General features: G+C 41.8%; 1 protein-coding gene across 1 annotated transcript; it reads right to left on the minus strand.

The window, feature by feature from the left end:
* Nucleotides 1-202: 202 nt before the first annotated feature.
* Nucleotides 203-11,692, minus strand: SDE2 (SDE2 telomere maintenance homolog (S. pombe)). Its single transcript, XM_015428976.1, has 7 exons — nucleotides 11,532-11,692; nucleotides 9,144-9,261; nucleotides 7,383-7,494; nucleotides 5,899-6,068; nucleotides 4,765-4,873; nucleotides 3,611-3,971; nucleotides 203-859 (listed from the first exon to the last, which is right to left on the minus strand). The coding sequence occupies exons 1-7, from the start codon at nucleotides 11,637-11,639 to the stop codon at nucleotides 644-646; spliced, it is 1,194 nt and encodes a 397-aa protein (XP_015284462.1). The 5' UTR covers nucleotides 11,640-11,692; the 3' UTR covers nucleotides 203-643.
* Between the last annotated feature and the right edge of the window lie 621 nt (nucleotides 11,693-12,313).

Raw genomic sequence — 12,313 nt, forward strand, 5'->3', positions numbered from 1 at the left:
TGTTCTAGTATCTTTAACATGAAAATATTTTTCTACTACTTTTTACATATAAAGACCATTTTTAGGACATCTTACCTGTTCTACAGTTTCCAGTAATATTTTTTCATTTATCAAAGCAAGAAAGCTAGTACTTTTAAGAGCTAGAACACAGAAAGCAGCAACAGCTCTCCCTCAAAGTTCAAATTTTATTACTATTTCAACTTTATTTTATTGTTACAAAGATGAAGATGAACAAGGCTAATGGACTGATGATTCATTATGAAGTCAGAAGCTTGGGGCTTTACTTTTTTTTTTTTACTATGTGTGGTGCTTCACTGCATTTTCTCTCCAAATAGCAACCATTCCCTTCTACTACCCATCTCTTAGAATGTTGTTCACAGACAGTTTATTTTCCCCAAACTTATCACTTTGAAAGCAGTGTGTTCAAAGCACTATCTTCCTGATCAGAAGCATCTGACCCTGGTCTTCCAGTGCAAATGGTGCAGGCAGAAAAATCAAGGATGAGGCAAATGTGGGCACAGAGATTTCTAGCCCTTACTTTTGATGTGAAAACACAATATTTTCCAAAACACTGAAAAAAGGCATTATACAAATACCAATATAACAAAACTTGAAGCCTAAGTATCAAAAACTCCAGTACAGGTTATTTCTTTTTCCCTTTTGAAGACTTTGTAAATAAAGCAGGGTCAATCTCGCTTCTAGTCAGACCTCTCACTGAGAAAAGCCTTGCTGCTCTTTCCTGTAATGTGCCCCCACATTTTAGTCCCAAAGCCATCAGTTCAAGTTTCAGCTTTTCTAACCCAAGGGCTTCCAGTTCAGTTACAGAGTAGAATTCCAGCAGATTTATTGTTGCCGTTTCCTAAAAATGAGAGAAACACAAAGTTTTTAGTGTGCTTCTATACACTACAAAAGACAAAGCATTCACTTTCAGCAAAGCTGCTACAGGGGGCGGGGGGAGGGATACAAATATTCCTGGGGCTCATGTTGCTGTGGATCCCCAAGGCATCTGTCTCATTTTGTTCAAGAGCAAACCAACAGCCAGCTTGACTGTTGGTCTGGGCCATCTGTCTAAACCTCAGAGCTTCAGCAACCACTAGAAGCCTCCCTGGGAATCTACAATCATTCATTTAAAGCCTTCGGTTGACTTGTAATCATAGCAAGTGGTTACCCTGCAGAAATATCACCTGCTATGTTTTCTAATTAAGCAAAGAGAGAATCTCAATTCCTAGAGAGGCTTTCCTCTTAGGCAATGGAGAATTCCTTCCCCCAATACACATGTGCACATATATGCATATCCCTCCCTCCCTTCCTTCCAACAAATCAGGAGTAACCAAGATAAGCTCTATTAAAAGTCCTATGGTGGCTCTCAAACACTTTCAACGCATGCTATTGTAAATCCTCCAAATAAAGTGGTGGATGTTTTGGTTGCAGTGATAGAACAATCTATAATTTTAATTTATGACGGTCCACAGTTATGTATACAGTGGGCAAAGCAGCACCACCATGGCTGTCAATAGTGCTTGTAGTCTTATCTCTATGAAAGAAAACTTCCAGTAGACTCTTTTGCAAGTTCATTGCTCCATGAAACTCCTCTAATCCTACTTTGATCATGTTCATCTGAATTGCTTTGGACTCAACCCTGTGTTAGGGGGCAAAGACACCCTTGCTTTAAGGCTAATCCAACATGGTGAATCCTTCAACTATGTTATTCCTTGGTATATTTTAAAGTAATACTGAATTCGGTCTGAATCTCAAAACACTGGCAAGGAGTCTGTACAGAAAACACTTTTTACAGAGGAACAGAAGCTCTGTGGAACAGCAGACAAGTTGCCTTTAAAACTAAAGTTCAGCTCTTAATGTCTTAATCCAAAACCCTCTGATCTGAAAATGGGTGAGTTACCACTGATTAATGGGACTCTTTCCTAGATGTATATGAAAAGGATCACAGTTGTAACACAATATAAGAATCTTATGAGCCATAACATATACAACACTAATATTGTATCATGGTATCCTTCGAGATCACCTTTCAGGACTGGGAGACACCGTTCTGTGGTGATTTTGGTCCCATCTTGAGGGTGACAAGTGTGGTGCCAGGGGACAGCTGCTCTGGCCTTTGGCCTCTGGGACTCTCCAAGGTTGCACCTTGTCCCCCTTGCTTTTCAACCTCTATGTAAAGCCACTGGGAGAAGTCATTTGGAGATTTTAGCGGAGTTGCCACCAATATTCAGATGACACTCAGCTGTATCTTGTGCTATCAGCAAATCCCATGGAGGCTGTGGAAACCATGAATGAGTGGTCCTGCAAGCAGTTTCAGAATGGATAAGTGCCAACAAGCTGAAACTTAATGGAGGTGCTACTGGTGGGGGGGAGAAGGTCTGACCGAGGAAATGAATTACCCCCCGTTCTGGATGGGGTTACACTCCCCCCTAAAGGAGCAGGTTCACAGCTCAGGAGTGCTCTTGAATTTGGGACTCCTGTTGGATAAACTGGCGGCAGAGGTGGCCAGGGGTGCCTTTCACCAGCTTCAGCTAATGAGCTAGCTGTCGCCCTTCCTGGCAGGAAAGATTTGCCACTGTGGGGAATGCCTGGGTAACATCTAGATTAAGATTACTACAACATTCTCTATGTGGGGTTGCTCTTGAAGACAATCTGGAAGCTGCAGTTCGTATAGACTGCTGATGCTGCAGCCAGAGTGGTGACAGGAGTGGGTTGTAGAGACAATATCATTTCAGTCTTGTTCCATCTACACTTCCAATTTGCTTCTGGGCTCAATTCAGTGTGCTGCTATTGAGCTTCAAAGCCCTGTGCAGCCTAGAACCCACATACCTTAAGGGTCCACCTTCTCCCATATGAACCTAACCATTCACTCTGGTCATCTTTGGAGGCTCTGCATCATTTGCCCCTGCCAGTTGAGTGTAGTATCAATCATGGCATCAAAACTTTGGATCTCTCTTCCCAGGGGGAGTCATCTGTCTCCCTCTTACAGTGTCTTCCGCCAGGTGAAATTTTTTTCCTCTGTCTGGCATACCCTCCAATAACCATACTGGCCCTCCTCCCTGGTTCTGGTGCTGTTTGCTTTTATTGAATTATTTTATAATTTTAAATGTTTAATTGTTCAAATCTTTTAGTGCTTTTACATATGCAGCCTTGGGGACCGATTGGGTGGAAAAGTGGCATAAAAGTGTTTTAAATTTTAAAAAATCAATAAATAGTATGCCTGATATTGGGTACAGAGCTGCAGCTGCAAACTTAACTGTAATTTAGAGCCAGCGTTTCTAGGTGCTTTAGGCAAGGTGGGATTTGGGGAATTCCTGTGTTTTATTGCCTTCCTCAGAGCCTTCTGAAAGTGGAAACACATGGCAGACACATGAACATGTGATTTTGCACAAACCTTCAATATAACTCTGATTTGCTTAATGCTAGTGAAAGTGTCGTTATGGAAGCTGTGTTGCGTTGGCATAATATTGCAGTGTAACCAGGAAGGTGCATCGGTTAACAAGGTGAACCATGTTATCTCACACACAGAGATCTCTTTTTAAAAGATGCACAGAGCACTGAAACAGCAAAACAAGTCCATCTCCAGTCAGAAATACTTGATCATACTTACGCAGTCTTGTAGCTGACTCACAGCCTGCTGAGATTTTGAGGTATCTGCTTGCTCTCGTTCCGTCAGGGTCTGGGCTGCTTCGCAGTTCTCATCAGCAGCAGTTCCACTGCTAGGCAACTCCTCTACCAGATCTTTCCCAGCAGGCTCCATTTCCTCTTGTGACTTCTCTGCAGTGTCAGAGACTGAACTGCAACTTATGGAATCCTCTGAACCACAAGGCCACTGTCCTGTGCTTGGAGCCATTTTGAAATGGTCGCTAGTTGAAGCCTTGCAACTTCCTGATGTAATAGGGGCTTCATCACCTTCACTGTCAGTGCTGTCTGGAGAACTATCAGGGTCTTCCAATCCTTCCATCCCCAGCCTGTCACAATCAACAGAAATCTATTTTATAAGTGTCTGAGTATTCAGCTATTGTCTTGATAAAGGCACAACAGGCTTAAGAGATGTGGGTCACAGGCAAGAGCGTGCATGCCCCACAGGCATGGCTGGGAAGCCTATGAAGTCTGAGCTTTTGTTTTGATGACAGAAAGCCAAATAATTTAGGTAATGTTAACAGGAATATAAGTGAGATGATGTATTGGTAGCCCTGTGCCTCTTAGCACACAACTTTATAAATCTGATACATCAGTAGAGCTCCAATCCAACTACAAGTAGCTCACAAAGCATCACAACTCAAATTAAACTGTTGTATCTAACCTTTCCAGCTCATGGGATGGAACTGTTATATTGCAGGGCTATTGTTTTTTTTAATCCAATAAAATAAATTGCCCAGTGGCACCTTTAAGACCAACAAAAGTTTATTCAAGGTATGAGCTTTTGTGTGCAAGGCACTTTTGCAAATGCACATGAAAGCTCATACCTTGAATAAACTTTTGTTGGTTTTAATGGTGCCATTGGACTCTAGATTTGTTCTACTGCTTCAGACCAACACAGCTGACTACCTGGATTTAATCCAATAAATTAACCTACAGTTCTGTTGAATGCTATATTGAACAGAGAATTCAGCAGGCTGAATTGCTGAAGATTCTGTGAAACAGTTTTAAGCAGTAACTGTTTCATACTTCCTCACCCTCCACTTTAAAAAGAGCAGTTTCTGATGTTTTCTTACAATGTGCCCTTCTCACATTGTAAGTACTGAGTACTATAATGCTTACCAAAGACATCTTTTCTTCTCAGGTGTTGCCCCATTTCCAGACTCCTTTGGGCGCTTTCGATTTTCAGTGCTTACCGGTGACACCATCTTGCTAGAAGATGCTTGCATTCCTGAAGAGAAATACAAAACTTCAGCTCCTCCTACTTCATTGAGTTCTCACCACTTCAGAACTCACACTTTGTGTGCAAGGCACACATGGAATTCACTGCCACAGAAGGTGGCGGCAGCTACAAGCATGGATGGCTTCAAGAGGGAATTAGATAAACATACAGAGCAGAGGTCCATCAGTGGCTATTAGCCACAAGGTATAGATAGGAACTCTCAGTCTGGGACAAGTGATGCACCATATTCTTGGTGCTGGGGGGGGAGGGCAACAGTGAGAGGGCTTCTAGTGTCCAGCCCCCACTGCTGGACCTCCTGATGGCACCTGGTATTTTTGGCCACTGTGTGACTGAGTGTTGGACTGGATGGGCCATTGGCCTGATCCAACATTGGCTTCTCTTATGTTCTCTTATGCTCAAATGAAGAAACTACCCACAAAGAGCCCATAACAATTTGACAGGTGGTTAAATTTCCATTCCTTGCCTTAAATCTAATCCTCAAAAAACAAAATTCATTTAACATGCTAATTGTTAATCTTTTTTGTTCATGGTTTCGGATCCCATATAGCCAATATACAGAGTGGTGAGCCACTGGTACTCTGTTACGCCATTTACTGAAACTCCGGTAATGCTATCAGGAGGATTTTTTTAAAAACAGCCTTTTGGATGAAATTAGTGGAGCTGATATGAATTTGTCCAGGAACAACCACCAAGGTGAACCCCATTAAATTTAAATTTGAATCATCAATAGCAAATCTTTTCATGTTTGTAAGTACATGATCTTTGTACTTTTACAAACAGGCGATGAAGACCACTGAGCTAATCTGCCAGCCATGTAACCATAAAAGAGATTATGGAGTCCCAGCTAAACCAAACCTCTGGATTCAGATTATAAAAGCTTCTATAAACAAGACTCTATGATACCAAAACAGTGACTAGCAGCATGAGAGACCATGGTAGTGTCTACATAGTTAGGGCTTCTAATAAAGCAGATCAGCTACTCAGAATCCCAGATTCCATGTTTTCAGTACTACCTTTAAGGACAGAGTCCTCCAGCCTCTCTGCCATCTCATGACACTGCTGCTGATAGTCTGGATTAGTGAAAAAGTGCTTTGGCTCAGCAAGTTTGCGTTTCAGCCTTTCTAGGCGCCTTTGCTCCTTTTCTGCTTCACGTTCTGCTTGCTGCTTCACCCATTCAGCCATTCTGGAAGGAAAGAAATCAAATACTTTTCAGTATGTCAAATTCTGCAATAGGTATGGAATCTTCCAGACACTAATCTTTGCCACTTAGTGCCTGGAGCAAATATCCTAGGTGCAAAGGGAAAACTTCCTCCAAACTGCCTGCATAAACTTTGAAAACCTGCTAGAACTGAGTGAACCTGGACAAGTGTCACATGGAGGAAGGTGAGGACAGTGTAAAAGCATAGTCCTCACCATTTGCTATTACAGAAAAATTTAGGAGGTAAGAAAGGTCTAGCGAGCTGTGGTGGCTCAAGTGGTTAAGACACTGAACTGCAAACCTGAAGGTCGGTTAGTTCGAGACCCGAGTGCCGCATGACGGAGTGAGCTCCCGTCTCTGGCTCCAGCTCCTGCCAACCTAGCAGTTCAAAAGCAAGAAATTGCAAGTAGATAAATAGGTACCACTTCGGTGGGAAGGTAACAGCGTTCTGTGCGCCTCGGTGTTTAGTCATGCCGGCCACATGACCACGGAAATGTCTTTGGACAGCGCTGGCTCTTCGGCTTGGAAACGGAGATGAGCACCGCAACCCTAGAGTCGGATTCGACTGGCTTTCAAGCAAGGAACACCTTTATCTAAAAAAGGTCTGCCCATTAAAAAAAAATTATCCTGATACCCTTCTTAGTTTCACTCTAAACACTCCTTCCAAGCAGTATTTAAATTACGTACAAGCAGTAAATACCACTAAAAATGTGGGTTGATTAATGTGACCAAGCAGGTACAGTCCTCTAAAACTGAGTTACTTTGTAAAGATGCTGTATAAGTAAGCTCAGGGCAGAACTTGGCAACAAGGACATTACTGGTCCAAGGCAGCTACACAGAAATTGGAAACACACAGACACTTTAACCAGCCCTTTAAAACCAAGCTAATGAGAAAGGATTATTTCTGAAGCTTAGATGAAGACGAGATGAAGTGCTCTGATATTTCATACCAGTTACAGTGCTCCTGACTGAATACTTTAATGCCACAAAAACTGAAGCATTCTCTCCCAAAGAAGAGTAGTGACAGTGAAATATGGTTATTTTGTGGGATGATCCACGGCTTCTGCAAACAGTGAGAATGTGGAAATTAATTTTTACCACCTTCGTCTTCTCTCAGCAGTTTCCTTGGTTCCCTTTCTCCAAAAAGCCACTACTGAGGACCAGTGGGGCCCTCCATAACAGCTTGACATGAGCACAGGGAACTCCAGCAAGAAAGCAGAATCTGTCAAAACGCCTCTTGCAGAAGTGTTCAAGGAAGTCTTGGATCAACTCAGTGTCCAAGAGGAAAAAAACCCTTACGCTTTTTCATGGTTGACATCTCGAAGCCTCCTTCCACTAAGATCTCTACAAGCTTCTCGGTTGGTTGTTTTTTCAATCTGTGCACCAAGTGCTCGCAGCATAGATCCAAAACCTAGGACGAACAACAATAGATATCAGCAACAGAAGTACAAGAATCAGAAAACCCTCCAGAGAATTAAAACATTGTTCAATTTAAAGAAAATGGCTTTCCAGTAATGAGAACCCCAGCTCCCTAATAGGCAGACTATTAGAATGTGATAATATTATTAACGTTTAACCATCCTCAGCTGAGACCAAAACTGTAAAGGTTTAAAATGCCATGGTCTAAATTACATTATTTCAAGCTATTCATAACCTCACCCTCTATCAAGTCAAAGCTCTTCTGGAACTCTAATAATTGTACGTAGGAAAAGTAAAATTGGAAGAATGTTTATGTTACACTCTCATCTAAATTTAGTCTCTACATCTGTTCTTTGTACAGACAGATCCAGTAATTAGAGTCAGAGAAGCTTGTATTTAACCACAAACTTGCTTAATTCACTGCACTTAAAGGAAACATACTATACAACTGGTCACAGGGGACCATGTGCTCTGGATTACACTTGAGCAATGTAGTGGAGGCAGCCCAGGACCTCTGGCATTCTGTGAAGTAATTTAAATTTGTATGTCTTGCCATTGTCAGTATTTTGCCCAAGTGTGTAACATGTGTCTAAAGAGACCTATAATAAGTATTAGTATCAGCATACTGCTTAGCAATAGTCAACTAATCCTCCCTGTACCAATGGAATAGTACTGGAATGCTTGAAAGGCATATCAAAACAGTTTGTGGAGCCTATGAAAATGTACCACAGAAAACAAGCATGTGCTGCAAAGAAGTTCTGGCTCTTGTAAGTCTGTAAATTTTTGCAAGGCTATTTACAAAACATAAATATATATAATTCTAATTAAATCACAGAACAAAGAAAGATCACTTGATCACAACATACTCAGTGAGGGTAATTAAGCCAATACATTATCTCTAAGCAGGACTGAAAGAAGAATTTTTGGTTTTCCAGTGACTCCAAACACAGAACTAAATAATTCCAGATTTACAGGAAGCAGAATGAAATTATGAGGTAATTTCCAAGAATCTGGAATGTCCTTCTTCCAATGATGTACATATGCCCACTTTTGTTTTAAATTACGTAGCTATACTTCAGTAGCCAAATAAAATTCTTTTTAAAAGAAAACCATAAAAACAGCTGATTAGTTTCATGTGGAGTCTCAGTGCCAGGTGTGGCATCACTGGACCAAGTGAATTGCTTGGTTTACAAAGCAATGATAATGAAAGAAGGTCTGTCCTGAAGAGAAAGTTCATCCAGTCAAATTCTAACACGACACGTAATGCACTTTAGGATTATAGGCACACCATGGAAAGCCAGCCTTAGGCTTCAAGAGAAAACTAGCAGAAAAAGTAATAAAATTCATTTAAATGTTTTTAAAGCAAAATACATCTTGTTTTATTTGCAAGAATCAGCCTAGTAGCCCTTTTCCAATTCATTTGCTGCACAGTGGGTTCACTGAGCGGAGAAGTAGCTTTGGTATCATTTTAAAGGAAAAGCATTCTGGGTCCTATAGCTATAGATCAGCTGGAAACGAGCCTTACATTTCACAGCTACAGCTGTAAGCTACTTGCAGAGATAGCGTGAAAGAGAGTATCATTTGACTCTTGTCTAAAAGTTGCAGCTCTTGCTCAGCAGAAAGTAGAAGCAGTGAACCAACCTCCCTTTCCACCACACAGTCTGGGTTCCAGACTGTAGACAGCTCCATCCTGCAGTACATCTTCAGAATTAACACATCGGCCATTACACTTGACATAGAAGTGCTCTTTTTCAAATCCCTAGACAGAAGTTTTTAAAAATAAAACATTGTTAAATGTTTTGTTTTAGTTACAACAGTATATCATAATTGCTATTTAAGTTACTTGCAGTACAAGCCAATACAGAGTCACTCCAATCAAGAAGAAGAAGAAGAGAAGAGACTGGATTTATACCCCGCCCGTCACTTAGAGTCTTAGAGCGGCTTACAAACTCCTTTCCCTTCCCCTCCTCACAACAGACACCCTGTGAGGTGGGTGGGGATGAGAGAACTCTGACACAAACGGCTCTTTTTCAAGGACAGCTGTGCCAGAACTTGTGACTGACCCAAGGTCACATCAGCAGGTGCAAGTGGAGGAGTGGGGAATCAAACCCGGTTCTCCCAGATTAGAGTCCGCACACTTAAACACTACACCAAACTGGCTCTCAATCAATGTTCACTGATTTCAGTGAGTTTACACAGGAATAGCTCAGCATAGAATTGCACTGTTATTTAAGGTCATAACATGCTAGCAGTCCTCTCAAGGGTAGCAGGAAGATTCAAGACTCTGTACTGAACACAAAAACGTAATCAATTATGCAGCCTAGACCATAAAATAAAGCACAAATCTGGAAATGAAAGAATCTGTTTATAGTGATATACATGAGGGGGAAAAATAGAATGATTGTATGAAAGCAGGTACCAAAGAAATGATCACTCATAGCAGATGAGCAGGACACAATTTCGCAATCCATATATTTATTTCCTCTTGCACTGACTTCAGTACATAACTTCAGAATATTCAGGTAGCATCTCTTTTTTCCAGCATTTTTGTAAACTATATTTGCTTAGTAACTAAGATCTTTGTGCATTTTTCTAGAAAACCTTCCCATCCAATACTTCATATGACACCTCTCAGAGATCAACTGTACTGGAAGAATAGCATACTTCCAAATTACTTAATTACAATACTACTTCCTTTCTGAAGCCTAAAGTCAGACCCTGTGTACAGCCTGGAAAAAGCATTACAAAAACAAATGGAATGTTAAGAACATAAGAGAAGCCAATGTTGGATCAGTCCAATGGCCCATCCAGTTCAACACTCTGTCAAATAGTGGCCAAAAAAACCAGGTGCCATCAGGAGATCCAGCAGTGGGGCCAGGACAATATAAGCCCTCCCACTGTTGCCCCCCCCCAAGCACTTGCCCCAGACTGAGAGTTCCTATCTATATCTTGTGGCTAATAGCCACTGATGGACTAATTCCCTCTTGATGCCTTCCATGCTTGTAGCCGCCACCACCTCCTGTGGCACGTTGCCTTTTGCCTGGCATTTCAACAGTAACTAAAGGTTATATAAGTGTGAGATAACTTTAACATAAATAATGTGTTTTATTGTGGACATTTTATTTTTAAGCTGTTACAGCGTGTTCAGATCCTTGGGAAGGGGCAATATAGAAAATGAAACCACTTCTAGAGACAACTTTGAAGTTGATTATTTTTTATTACCAGCAAGCAAGGCAGACTTCACATATTATGCCTATACTGCAGTAGCCTCATTTGTTATTCATGAGTTTCCAGGTGCTAACAATTACCTATGAAATCCTTCGTGGCCTGGGAGGCACATATCAGGAGGATGCAGGAGATGTCCTGATATGATTCACTACCAACAGCTTCATTTACATAAACACCTTTTGAAAGTGCTGCTCTGAAAGTGTGCAAGATTAGCACACCTGAACACCTATTGTGGATACCATCTAGTGAAATAACTTAACTGATAAGGTCAGCAATTCACCCACTCTAGTATTACTCTACAGAATGCTTTTTAGGAACTCATTGTCATAATTGTTAATGCTTGGTCACTATTTGTAAAAGGTTTGTATATTTTAAATACTGCTGGCTTTTACTTTTTTGTAACCTTATTTTAGTCTCTGTGAGAAAGACAATAAATGAAGAAACGGTAAAAATGAAAGTACTAAGAAAAAATATTAATTTAAGTACATCATGAAGATCAGTTAACTATGACTAACAAAAAGTGTGAACGCTCCAAAATACAGACTTGCGGGCAATTTTCCAATACTCATTGGTAATAATAGGTTATCGATATATAACTAGGTGAGTAGTAAGTTGTCCTGAACAGGACACAACGATGGTATTTTGTTAGCAGAGCACACACTTCAGTGTGGCGGGAAGTGTAAAATCTACTTTCATAATACTCTTTAGCCTATCCCCTTCACTTACAAACAGAAAAAACACAAAGGAAACAAAAGCTCATCCCTGTATCTCCTTTCACTACTTGCACAGACACCTACTTACCAGTGCCTCGCAACGGGCGCACAGCAAACTCCGCACTGAACCACCTCCAGCCGGTAGCAACACCAACTCCGCTCTAGAAGCCAACGGATCCCTCACTAGCAGCGCCATTTCTGTCTTCTGCTCGTTTCTTTTACGGAAAAATGCAAGCGACACCAAGCCAGGAAGCGGTCAGCGGCGCGGACTATTGACGCAAGGAAACAAACAGGAAGTAGGACATTAGCAGATCTACTTCGCCTGCGGAGGACTGCGTGGTTTCTCCCCTTGCCGTCCTCCTGTCCCTCGTGACACTCAGGGAGAAATGTGCGCACGCGCTAAGAGAAAATTGGCAAAGTGGGGGGAGGGGGCGGGGTGAGTGGAATTGGCTGGTTGACAGCGAAGGGAAGCGGCTGGAGTTGCGATTTATCTCTTGGCTCACGGCGGAGCTACAGCTTGGTGCCGCTTTTCAGTTACAGGAGACGGTTTTCTGTCCGGATTTCCTTTCCGCTTGGATGCGTCACGTAATCAGCCTCCTGTCTATTCTTGGAAAACACACTCCCCCCCCCCCCCCCATTTAACACGGTTTGATTAGAAAATGTAAACTAGCATTGGGGGGTAATACTTGTTTCTGCGTTTCACTCCCCCCCCCTTTACCCATTTATAAGCCCTCCTCTTTGCCCCCCCCCCCTGACTGTGCGCACAGCTCATTGTGTTTGCACACGCCATGTTTCCAGCCTGAATACCAGCTTGGGTCCAACGATCTGGAGAGCTCTGGGGTAACGGATGTTTTTTCCAGGTTGTAGAAC

The sequence above is a fragment of the Gekko japonicus genome, unplaced genomic scaffold, assembly GCF_001447785.1.
Source record: "Gekko japonicus isolate JY-2015 unplaced genomic scaffold, Gekko_japonicus_V1.1 scaffold1056, whole genome shotgun sequence".
Classification (NCBI taxonomy): domain Eukaryota; kingdom Metazoa; phylum Chordata; class Lepidosauria; order Squamata; family Gekkonidae; genus Gekko; species Gekko japonicus.